A 10,331-nucleotide genomic window follows, 5' to 3' on the forward strand; every position below is an offset into this window, starting at 1 on the left:
GTCCGTCTCGGAAGCCGCCGTGCCCGCAGGAACCCACGCCGTGTCAGCAGGGAAGCCGCCCGCCCCGCCTACCCCTCGCCCTGCTGCAGAGGGCGCCCGCCGGCCCCGCCCCTTTCGGCCGTTAACGGCTGACGCTGCCCCGCCCGGCAGCCCGCCCTCGCGCGGCCCCGCCCCTGCGCGGGGGCGGGGGCGGCTGGGCGCTCACGCATGCGCAGGGAAGCCCTCGGTCCCTCCCAGCGCCACGTCGGTGCCCTGCGCGCGTTCCGCGCCGTCCGTCCCTTGCCGCGGGGCATGCTGGGGATGGCAGTCGCCCTGCCCGCCGGGGGAGCGCGGCCGCCGGCAGGGGCGCGACGCCCACAATGCATCTCGCGGGGCAGCGGGGCCGCCCCGCCCCAAGCTGCAGTCATGTGACCCGCGCGCCGGGCTGCGCCTGCCGCTTCCGCGGGGGAGGGGTGACAGCCGGCGAGGCCGGGGGGGTCCGCGCGCGGCTGCGGGGCGGGGCCTCCGCACAGGTAGCGGCGGCCGGGGGGGCGGGGCGGGGCGGCCGGGGGGCGGGGCCTGCGCTTCGGTGGCCGTGTAATGTGCGGCGGGGGGCAGAGGGCGGCGGTTGGTGAGGGGCCGGGGGGAGGGGGCTGGCCTCCTCCTTCCCCCCACGCCCCCCGGGCTGACTGGCGTCCTAAGGCTCCGCGCTGATAAGATGGCAGCAGGCGGTAGAGGCTGGGGGCCCCTCCCGCGGTGGGGGGCCCGGCCCGGCACCCCCTGCCGCCTCCACGGGCTGGTGCGTTTCAGGGGAGGTGTTTCCCCGGGCGAGGAGGCCATGAGGTAGCACCCGGTAATAACGTATATAATAGCAGCAAGGTGGCATTTCTGTCACTGGGCGCTACCCGTCGGTAGTATGTGTAATAGAAATAACAACTCGGTCTCAGCGGCGTGACAAGGCGGTTGGCTGTCCCTGTAGGGGAGGTTTTTGGGCAGGGATGGGGCACAGCGTCCTGGTGCCACTAACCTTGCTCCATCTTTCGCTTGGTGAAGGCTCAAGTGGTCATGGTGTTCTCTAGCAATAATCCATGGGATGCAAAGCTTGAGATCATTTTGAGGTAGGTGCCTGTAGGCTGAAGCTGATGCTGAAGACTTTAATTCCTGCCTGTTTTGCTGAGCAGGCAGGCCTGGGCAGCTTCTCCTGAAACTGGATTCTCTTGTCTGAAGAAATGAGTGACTGGTCATCTTTGAAGAAACTATAAGCTGTATTTCCATGTGCTGTGACCTGTTTTTTTTTTCCCTTGTTTTATTGTAAATGCCAGTTTTAATGGGTGTTTCTTCCTTTTTTTTTTGTTTTTTACTTTTTTTTTTCTTCCCTTTGAAGGACAAGAAACTAGTCTAGATGCAGTAAGTTGGAAGAAATGGAAGAAAGGAAAATCAAGAGGAGGAGCCCGAAGTCGTCGACCAGTCACCCTGCTCAGGTTGCTAACTCCAAGAAAAGCTCAGTGCCGGTCAGTAAAAGTACAGCCTTTTCAAATCCTGCACCGCAGCCTGCAGTACAAAAACCAAAGTTAAAACGGTAAGCTTAGGAGCTTCTTGCAAACTCAGTGGAAGTGAGAGCCAGAAACCTGCCAAAGTTCAGACAGTCTAAAGGGTGTTAAGACTGGCTGGGACAGAATAAAAAGAAAGAGATTCAGACTTGTGAAAGTTTTGATGATGTGGGTTTTTTTAGTAAACGGATTTGTGTTTAATGCAATATAACGGTTATTTTTCAGAAAAGGAAGGTGCTCAATACCCTTCTTGTAAGCTTTATAAAGTGTTACACAGTGCTGTAGACTCATACCGAAGAGATGATAGCCTGATGTGACTGGTGAAAGACAAGAGTTGGGTGATCAAATATGGCAAATGTGGGCATCATATGGGAGGTGACAGAGCCCCAGATGTACAGCTATGAGGAACAAAGAAAATACTACTTGACTGCAAGTTTGAAACTGACAAGTAGGGCAGGAAACGGAGGATGTAAATTGAAGAGGATGAGCTAGAACTGGAATTTCTGGGTGGTTTTTTTTTGGGGGGGGGGTCCTGTCAGTGAGGGCAGCAGTAGGTCCTAGGCCATACTCATGCACAGAGAGAAGCATTTGCCTCTTCAGAAAGTACCATTTTGGAATAATTTGTGTGTTATCGACCACACATCTGTTTCGGTTTGAGAATGTTAATTTTCCTGCATAGTAGAAAATATTATTTCTTGGCTGTGGCAGATACAGTAGATAAATGAGTGAAGAGGGATTTTAAAGTGAAATGTTAGCTAGGGGGAGGCAGCAGCTGAGTTTATTGACCTGCATTAGTTGAAGATTAAATACTGAACTGTTGTCGTTAGCACAGATAGTCTGTTTGAAGGATCTGTTAATTGGCTTGATGAATAATGAAATTCTGCAATGTAAAGTCTATACATTATTTTTCAGGGAAGATGTGTTAATATTTTGAGGGAAATAATAAATACTGATGTGCTATAAATTGGTGATTTCTGCAGCTGACCATATAGTTTACTTATGTCTCATTCTGGTATGTACTAGAAGTTAATTTCCGGTAGTCCGCAACATTGGCTAGAGAAGAAAATGCGCTTTTTGCATTAAGTTTTGGAAAAAGACATTCTTGCTCAATTGTTAAGTCAAATTTACCAAGCAGTGGCGATACAGCTTCTTGGAACTTTCCAAGCAAAGCAGTAATTGACATAACAATGTGAGGATGATCTGCTGTTACAATAGTGGAGTAGGAGTATCTAATTCATTTTCACTTAATCTGGAAGAATCCAATGAAATAAGTTTTCCAGATGCAGTAATATGTTGTATTAAACTTCAGATACAAGTGGGAAAAATCAATGACCTTTCTGACATGCAATCCTTTTAGTCTGAAATTGAAGTAGAAATAGCCAAAGTTAAGCCTAAATTGAGATGAGTTGCTCTGAGCTGAACCAGATATGGTAATTTTTGGACCATTAGTTGTTCTGGCATATAGACTATGTAATTCATACCGTTTATAGACTGCAGAAGCTGTTAGGCTGGAAAAAGAATGATTATTTCCCATAGGAAAGAGAATTTTTGACTTGCAGAATGTGGAAGTATTCAAGGGAAGGTGGGGCTTACTGTGCTGTAAACCCTGTTATCTTCACTAATTAAATAAAGCTTCTTTAATAAGCCTATTTATTTTAAGTACCCCACAGTATTCTAAGTTTTGATTTTTAGGTTCAAAACTTTTCACTGAATCAGGTTCTGAACAGAATGATCATAAGGCTGCAGAAGCAGCCATGCCAATGTGGGAGAAAGGCTGCATATGCACGTGGACAGGCAAACTGGGGATGAAAACAGCCCCTTACCTGATTTGTATTAGGTTAGGCTGCAGTCTGTCCGTCTCTGGGTCAAAGATGAAATATGCTGCTTCTCAGTGGTAATTGTGTTTAGCTTCCATATCGATGGCACGTTCATTTGGATTTATAATGGTTATTAATTTTCATCCATGTAGTTTCTGTGGGCAGTGGTGCTCTGAATAAATTGTATGTCTAGAGAAAAATACATGGGATGCAGGAAATTTGACTGCTTTGTTGCAGAGGGAGCTGTAGAGAATTTTTAGCATATTCAACATTTGTTTGGGCATGGACTAGTTATATTTGGTATGTGTTAGAGTACTGGGAGGTTGTGTTTTATGGAGAGTTTTACAAAACTGGGCTGTTACTCAAAGGTGGGAAGAAGCTCTAGAGAAGATTAATCTGGCAGTGTGGTCACCTTCCTGTATAAGCTGTAGCAAGTTTTTAGCCATACTGGCTGCAGTCTATAGGTGTTTGTGACAACAGGAGCATATGATTATTGAGGGTTTTTCTTTCTGGCTTAAAGAGAGTTTCCAGATGTTTTCAGGATTATTTTATGTAGATAGTGCTCCATGCACTATGTGTCATTGTTGGGTAATGGTCCTCTTCAGATTATTAATATGGCCATTACATACATGTGCTCCACTGAGGTTTCCCTCCCTTTCGTATTAGTAGGAAAGCAGATTGTTGGAATCCTTCACTTTGCAGTATCAAACTGTCAAGACAGTGATGATGCTCTTTGTTCTTAAGACTGGGTGTTCCATTTTTTAATTTAAAAAGAGTGATTGAAGTATATATTTTCCATTTGATTTTTGAAGCCCAGGTGCACACTTACCTGACACTTCAGATTTTTGATGAAAGCGAAAGCAGGAAGTAGTCTTTTTGTTTTAATTATTTTTTTTCAGTGTAATAAAAGAGAAAGCCAAACCGCCAGGAGGCGAAGCAAAAGGGGCAGAGGCAGCACCAATCCAGCATTCTTTTCTCACAGATGTATCAGATGTTCAGGAAATGGAAAGGGGACTTCTGAGTCTCCTGAATGACTTCCACTCTGGCAAACTTCAAGCATTTGGTAAATGCATCAATTGTCTGTATACAATCTTTTTTTGTTATAGCTACATGATGGTAACATTTGTAAACAAGTGTGCTGTATGGAGAGACTGTCAGTCTGGACTCAGATGTATGAAAATAAAGTTTAACATAATTAATAGATTTTACTGCATTTTTAAAATTATAGTCCTGTTGTAAGGTTGTGAGATTTGGTGTGAGATTATTCAATTGCCATTTCATTGTTCCTACCAGGATGGCTTACCAAAGACAGCACCTTGGTTATGGATTTAAGATCCCAATTTTAAAGCCATTTATCTATGATAGTATAAGAATAATAAGAATTACTTAGCACCTGATTTTGCTGCTTATTATAGGTAACAAGTTCTGTGGAATCCAATGCAATTGTATTTTGCTTAGCTTACCCTTCTATCTTACCATCTTACTATTCTTACTACTTCACATTTGATGGAAGCTTCAGAGAAAATATAACATTTTTGCTCCCTTTTTTCCCCCTACACTGAGTAGAAAGGTGCTTATGTACTTTTGCAGGTTTAGTGTTAGGTCAGCATGTCATGTTAATTCCACACTGATTTTACAAGAGAACCTGAAAAGTCTGTGTTACGTAAAGCATCAGTTACAAGGAAAAAAAACCCCAAGATAAATAAAATTTAGAAAGAAGGTTTACTGTGACCATATTTAAAGTAAAAAACAAACAAACAGGGTCTTCCTGAATTGGAGAGAAATTCAGGAGTACAGAACAAACTCATATGTTCTAAAAACATGTTAGTAAAGTTCAACACAACATAACACCAGTCAGGATGACAAGCTTCAGTAGTGAAACAGGAAGAAGTCATTGAGAAAGCAGATTAACTTGTAAATTTGATGTTTAAATTCCTCTTGATGTAAAAAGCTGTATCTTTGTACATTCATTTGCTCTTTCAGGTTTCTCTAGATAAAGCTGTTGCTTGTCCTTCTAGGAAACGAATGTTCCATAGAGCAGATGGAGCATGTACGGAGTATGCAGGAGAAACTTGCTCGTCTTAACCTGGAGCTCTATGGGGAGCTGGAAGAACTCCCTGAAGATAAAAGAAAACTAGCCAGTGACTCCAACCTCGATAGGCTGCTGTCAGATGTAAGTGCTGGGAAAGCAGGAAGTGTGGAACTTTGCTCACAGTACTCGGTTCACTGCTGGGTGGACAGTGATTTATAGCTGAGGAGAACATAGTTCTGAAATGAACAGAGACATAAGCCCTACCCTCATCTTGTTTGTGAGAAAACACGGCACCTTGCCTTCTCTTTATTAGAGGCTGCTGCTTGTTTTGATGAGTGGAACAGTCTTGGCTGTAAAATTTCTGAGGATGTAGGCCTGTTCAGAGACGGCCAGTGTACCAGGGAACTATGATTATTTTCCCTGTGCCTTATTCTTCTACATCTGGGGAAGACCACACATAACAAGGAATTTAGATATGTATATTCCACACTTTCAGTTTCTCCTTTTCTCTAATGTATTTCCACAAAACCCAAAACAAAGTCTTCAAATTTCCTGAGATCAGCAAATTTAAACTTACTTTGGGACTTAGCTCTGGGGTAGAATTCAGCACAGGTTTGCGTTGCTTTTTGTAGTAAAATCATACATTTCAGCCCAAACTATTTGGGATTTCCTTCATTGTTTTAATGTATTTCATCAGATCAGTGTAACCGTTGCATTTATTTGACTAACGGAACACCATTTCTGATTCTTTCTACATTTTTATTGCAGCTAGAAGAACTAAATTCATCTATGTATCCTTTTTCTCAAATGTCTATTTTTTCTATTTGATTACAGTTAATAATTATTTCTTTATGGTGTCTTTATAGGAATCAAATCGCTTTAATAATGCTTTCTTTTAAATTAGTGCTGTAATACAGCATGAATTTTAGGTTCTTCTAATACACAAATGACAGAATCCTAACACTTTTAATTACAGGCTGTTTTTTCATGTGGTGATTTATTTAGCTAGCATGTACCACTTCAGACAATGTGTTGACAGTTGGTGGCAAAGCCCATCAGAAGCAGGTCTCTACATGCATCTTGCTGAGACATTCTGGAACAAATAAAGATCACAATATCCCTTCTATAGTATTCAGAAGTGTTCTGTCCCATTGATAAGTGAATCCTAGTCTTTTTGTTTTTTCTAGAAATATGTGCAGCTCTTTATCACTGATTCTACTGTGAACAGCGGACTGACCTAATTTTTTATTTGTAGGGTCAGGCAATGGTCAAGTCAAATTCTTCAGCAGAGCTTTAGTAATTGCACAAATGTGCTGTTAGCTCACCCAGCAGATAAATCTGAATGTCTTGGCTTGCCTTTTACAGCATACTTTCGATGCACTAAGAACACAGTTGAGGAGTGGTTGCGTTAAGTTTATACTGTGGTCTCGTTATTTCTGATGTTACACACTTTGTTTGCATTGAGGAAGGTGGGACTGAAGATACTGCACTGGTATATACATTCTCTGTGTCTGTGGAAGGTGTTTAAGGCTAGGTCTCAAACACAAGGGGAATATGGTAACATCATGTAAGTGATAAAAATAATCTGCTATCCCCCTTGGTTCACCAACTAATTCTGGGGGCATGTAATACTTAAGGCTCATTGAGGAAGATTAATCTACTAGTTGACAACTAGCATAGGATTTAATAGAACTGAATTAATCTGGACTGGTGCATACCTGTCCCAGGACTAAGCATAGTTGTGTGTAACACTATCTTGTTTATACCTTATCTCTATGTGAAAATGTTATTCCTTAATGGCTTGCTTCAGCCAAAAACTACATTTAGCAGATGCTCAAGATATTCCAAATAGTGCCACAGGTTGAAAGAACAGCTTTTTCAGTTTGGATTCTCCCAGAAGCTTTTATTTTGTTTTTCCTGACAGTGGAATCTGGAACAGTTGTGGGGTTTGGTGGTAGGTTTTTTTGTTTTACACAAACAACAAGAAACCCCAACCACCCCACACAATGAAGAATCAAAAGTGCAAATCCAGGTGTTTATTTTTGCATATTTCTGAGCACTGCATTATGTCAGGACTCAGTATCTAGAGTTCTAAGTAGATTGTTATGATGGTATGCTTTTTATTATTGCCTTATTTAATAGAAAAATTGGGGAAACTTGGAAGTACGCTTCTGCTCAGTGTTGTTCATATGGGTGAAAATGATATGTATATAAGTTAATTAGCATTTTTCCAGTTTTTATCAAGGTAGCAATGATGATGATGCCTTTCTGATCAGTATGTAGACAATCTGCACACTAAATCTTTAGTGTTTTGTTGATCAGCAATGACACAGATTAATTTATTGTTAATAAATTAAAACTTTTTAAATATTTTGTTTAGAGATACTGCTGTCTGTTCAGCTGTGTTAAGATAAGAGTTCTTGCATGGCCTGAATGTTTGCAGTTTACTTTTCATTACTGTGAATAATTATAAAATGTCACTAAATGAGAACTAGCATGCATACTATCAGTCACATACTGTGAAATTCTAAAGTTGGGTAAATCTGTTACTGTTCAATAAATCCAATATATGCAATTTTGTAGTAATTCCTGTGTTACAAAAAGTCTGGTATTAATTGGTATCGTCTTTGTGTCCACAGTCAGAGAAAAAAATTCTTTAGTGTAAAATCAGGCTAGTTTTAAATCCAAAATGTCTATCCTAGTCCACCAAACTATGCCTTTGATTCTAGATTTTTTTTTTATATTGAGGTTTTAGGTAGTATGTTAAGTTTCTATATACTTACTACACAAGGAATGAAATCTTTATTCTTCTATTTGAGAGGTAAACTTTCATTGGGCACGTGACCAGGGAACAAAAGATAGCCTCTTGTTTGGCATCTTTGGAGAAGATGTGTCTTCAGCTGCAAGATGTAGTTGTGGATTCCATTGGCTCCAGATCTTTTCTGAATCCCACAGTGTGCTCTGGCTACAAACTTCGGTGAGGCAGGGAATAACAAATGTTTGAGGCTATCGGGCAAGTCTCTGATTAACAAACCAGTAGGGATCTCAGTTGGGCTTTTCCTTTAGGATGCTGTTGTTCTTTACAGGATTTATTTCCCTTATTGTTGAGATTCTCTAGGAGTTTTCCATGCTTGTAAAAGTACCTCAAAGTCCCAGGCTGCTGCTAGGTGTGTACCCATGATAATGTGAAATCCAAAGTTTGCTTAGGAGAACTAGAATACAACATGCTCCTCAAAATGAAGCCAAGGTTGTTGGTTTTTTTCCCCTGCTCTAACAAATAATTGGGCAGTTAACCTTTTCTGCACAGTCACTTCTCACTGTAGACACTATGGCCTCCTTTCTGTGCAGACTTATGAACATCAAGTGAAAAAGTGGCCTGGTTTAGCCTCATGCCTCAAGATGTGTAAAGGTGTGAGGGTAGTTACAATGGCAAAAGTCACTAGCAGAGCTCATTTATACAAGCAAAGTCACATTCTTGCAGGTCATTTTGATTCAGGAGAGCTATACTCTCACTAGCATCTTAGTGCCAGTGTTGTAATACATGCTGTTCTCAAAACATACTTTTAACCAGTAGTTTTCGTAGTTTAAATGTTCTATGAAAGAGGTAATCTTTTGCCGTGGGCTCTGTCATCTAACTCTTGAGATTTATGACTTAAAACACACTTCAAATAACTTACAAACCTGTTGTCTGTGGGATATCTTCATCTCTAAATTTCAGTAGTAACTTATGCAAGTATGTAACAAAGGTATAATTTGAGATACAGACATAAATAAATTTCTCAAGCATCTGTTTAGAATTTTACAAGAATTAGCACCTATTTCTTCAACCACCATAAGCCCATGGGTAATCGCAAGTCCCAAGGAATGCATTAACTGCAGATAATTAGGAAATTAAAATTCTCTTGTCTCCTCCTGGATTCAAATTTGCATTTTCTACACAATTCATTAATGATGTATGCTTATTATCTTTTGGATCCACGCATAAAAGTTTTGTAACAAGATCTCTGAGAGACTGAGCTTTTCTATGTAGTAATAATCTAATTGCATTTCTAGGCTCTTGCAGGAAAAGAAAAATATCTACTGTAATATATTTGTGGACAGGCTTTTGCACTTACATACTTTCATAAGTGGCTGCAGAAAATGAACTCCTTTTCTGTTACCTTGTTTCCTGAAGAGTTGTTTATGGAGATGAAAGTGTATTAACATTGAGTGTTTCCCAGCCTGAACTCACACTGATAAAAGGATATGGTGTTTGAAAGAAGATGCTCTTTCCTGCATCACTGATCTAGATTATCTCACTCCAAGAATCATCTGTGTAACCTCGGTGAACTAAAAAAGAAAATAAAAATCAGGAAGAAAAGCTAACAGGAAAATATCCAAGAAAAGAGGATTCCGAAGAGATGAGAGTCAGTGGTATTACCTGCCTCTTTCTTCAAAAACAGCAAGACAAGTGATTAAGGCAGGCATCTTTTGTTCAGAAAATATACTGAACTCTGAAAATAAGTTTCAACATAAATAGGTAAGGACTGATTTATTTTTTTCCCCAGTAAGTTTATTAAAGTGGCCAATTTATACAAATGGTAACACACCCATGCTGAGTTGTGTCTTGAAATTCTCATTTGTGTAAAGGAAGATAAATATATTTATCAAGGTCTACTGACCCAATTCTCTTAGTGTTCCGCAGGTTGTGTTTTGCAACTATAGTAACACAAAGGTACAAGGACTAAAGGCTTAAGAGCAAAGTTAAAAAAACCCCAAAACCCAGCAACAAAAGCCTAGTTAAATTTGAGTCATGACCTTTAGTTCAATCAGTTAAGAAACAGGGCATATTTACTGTGGACTTCAAGGGCACCTTAGAGCCTTATAGACTTCACAACTATGTCACCTTCTTTGTATTTAATATTGCTTGCTAACGCCTGTTCAGTATCCCTGATGGTCCCAATTCATCATGGT

At 41.0% G+C, this 10,331-nt stretch overlaps 1 protein-coding gene across 5 annotated transcripts; it reads left to right on the top strand.

The window, feature by feature from the left end:
* Nucleotides 1-375: 375 nt before the first annotated feature.
* On the top strand, nt 376-10,043 carry CCDC28A (coiled-coil domain containing 28A). 5 transcript variants are annotated; one of them, XM_055809510.1, is made up of 6 exons: nt 376-512; nt 1,364-1,558; nt 4,246-4,409; nt 5,365-5,519; nt 6,147-6,169; nt 7,189-10,043. In XM_055809510.1, exons 2-6 carry the CDS (start codon nt 1,401-1,403, stop codon nt 7,241-7,243), a joined length of 555 nt encoding a protein of 184 aa, XP_055665485.1. In that variant the 5' UTR covers nt 376-512; nt 1,364-1,400; the 3' UTR covers nt 7,244-10,043. The 5 variants fall into 5 exon arrangements, with proteins under 5 accessions (XP_055665485.1, XP_013160442.1, XP_027652253.1 ...); XM_013304988.3 differs by lacking the exon at nt 376-512 and adding an exon at nt 609-822; XM_027796452.2 differs by lacking the exon at nt 376-512 and adding an exon at nt 609-778.
* The last annotated feature ends 288 nt before the right edge of the window (nt 10,044-10,331 follow it).

This window comes from Falco peregrinus, chromosome 7, assembly GCF_023634155.1.
Source record: "Falco peregrinus isolate bFalPer1 chromosome 7, bFalPer1.pri, whole genome shotgun sequence".
Lineage (NCBI taxonomy): Eukaryota > Metazoa > Chordata > Aves > Falconiformes > Falconidae > Falco > Falco peregrinus.

What these genes read in the sequence shown, in the direction of transcription:
- CCDC28A (XM_055809510.1), top strand. Translation starts at nt 1,401, where the DNA reads ATGGAAGAAAGGAAAATCAAGAGGAGGAGCCCGAAGTCGTCGACCAGT. An exon ending in CAAAAACCAAAGTTAAAACG is followed by an intron (nt 1,559 to 4,245) that starts GTAAGCTTAGGA and finishes ATTTTTTTTCAG; the next exon opens with TGTAATAAAAGAGAAAGCCA. An exon ending in GAAGAACTAAATTCATCTAT is followed by an intron (nt 6,170 to 7,188) that starts GTATCCTTTTTC and finishes GGCTTGCTTCAG; the next exon opens with CCAAAAACTACATTTAGCAG.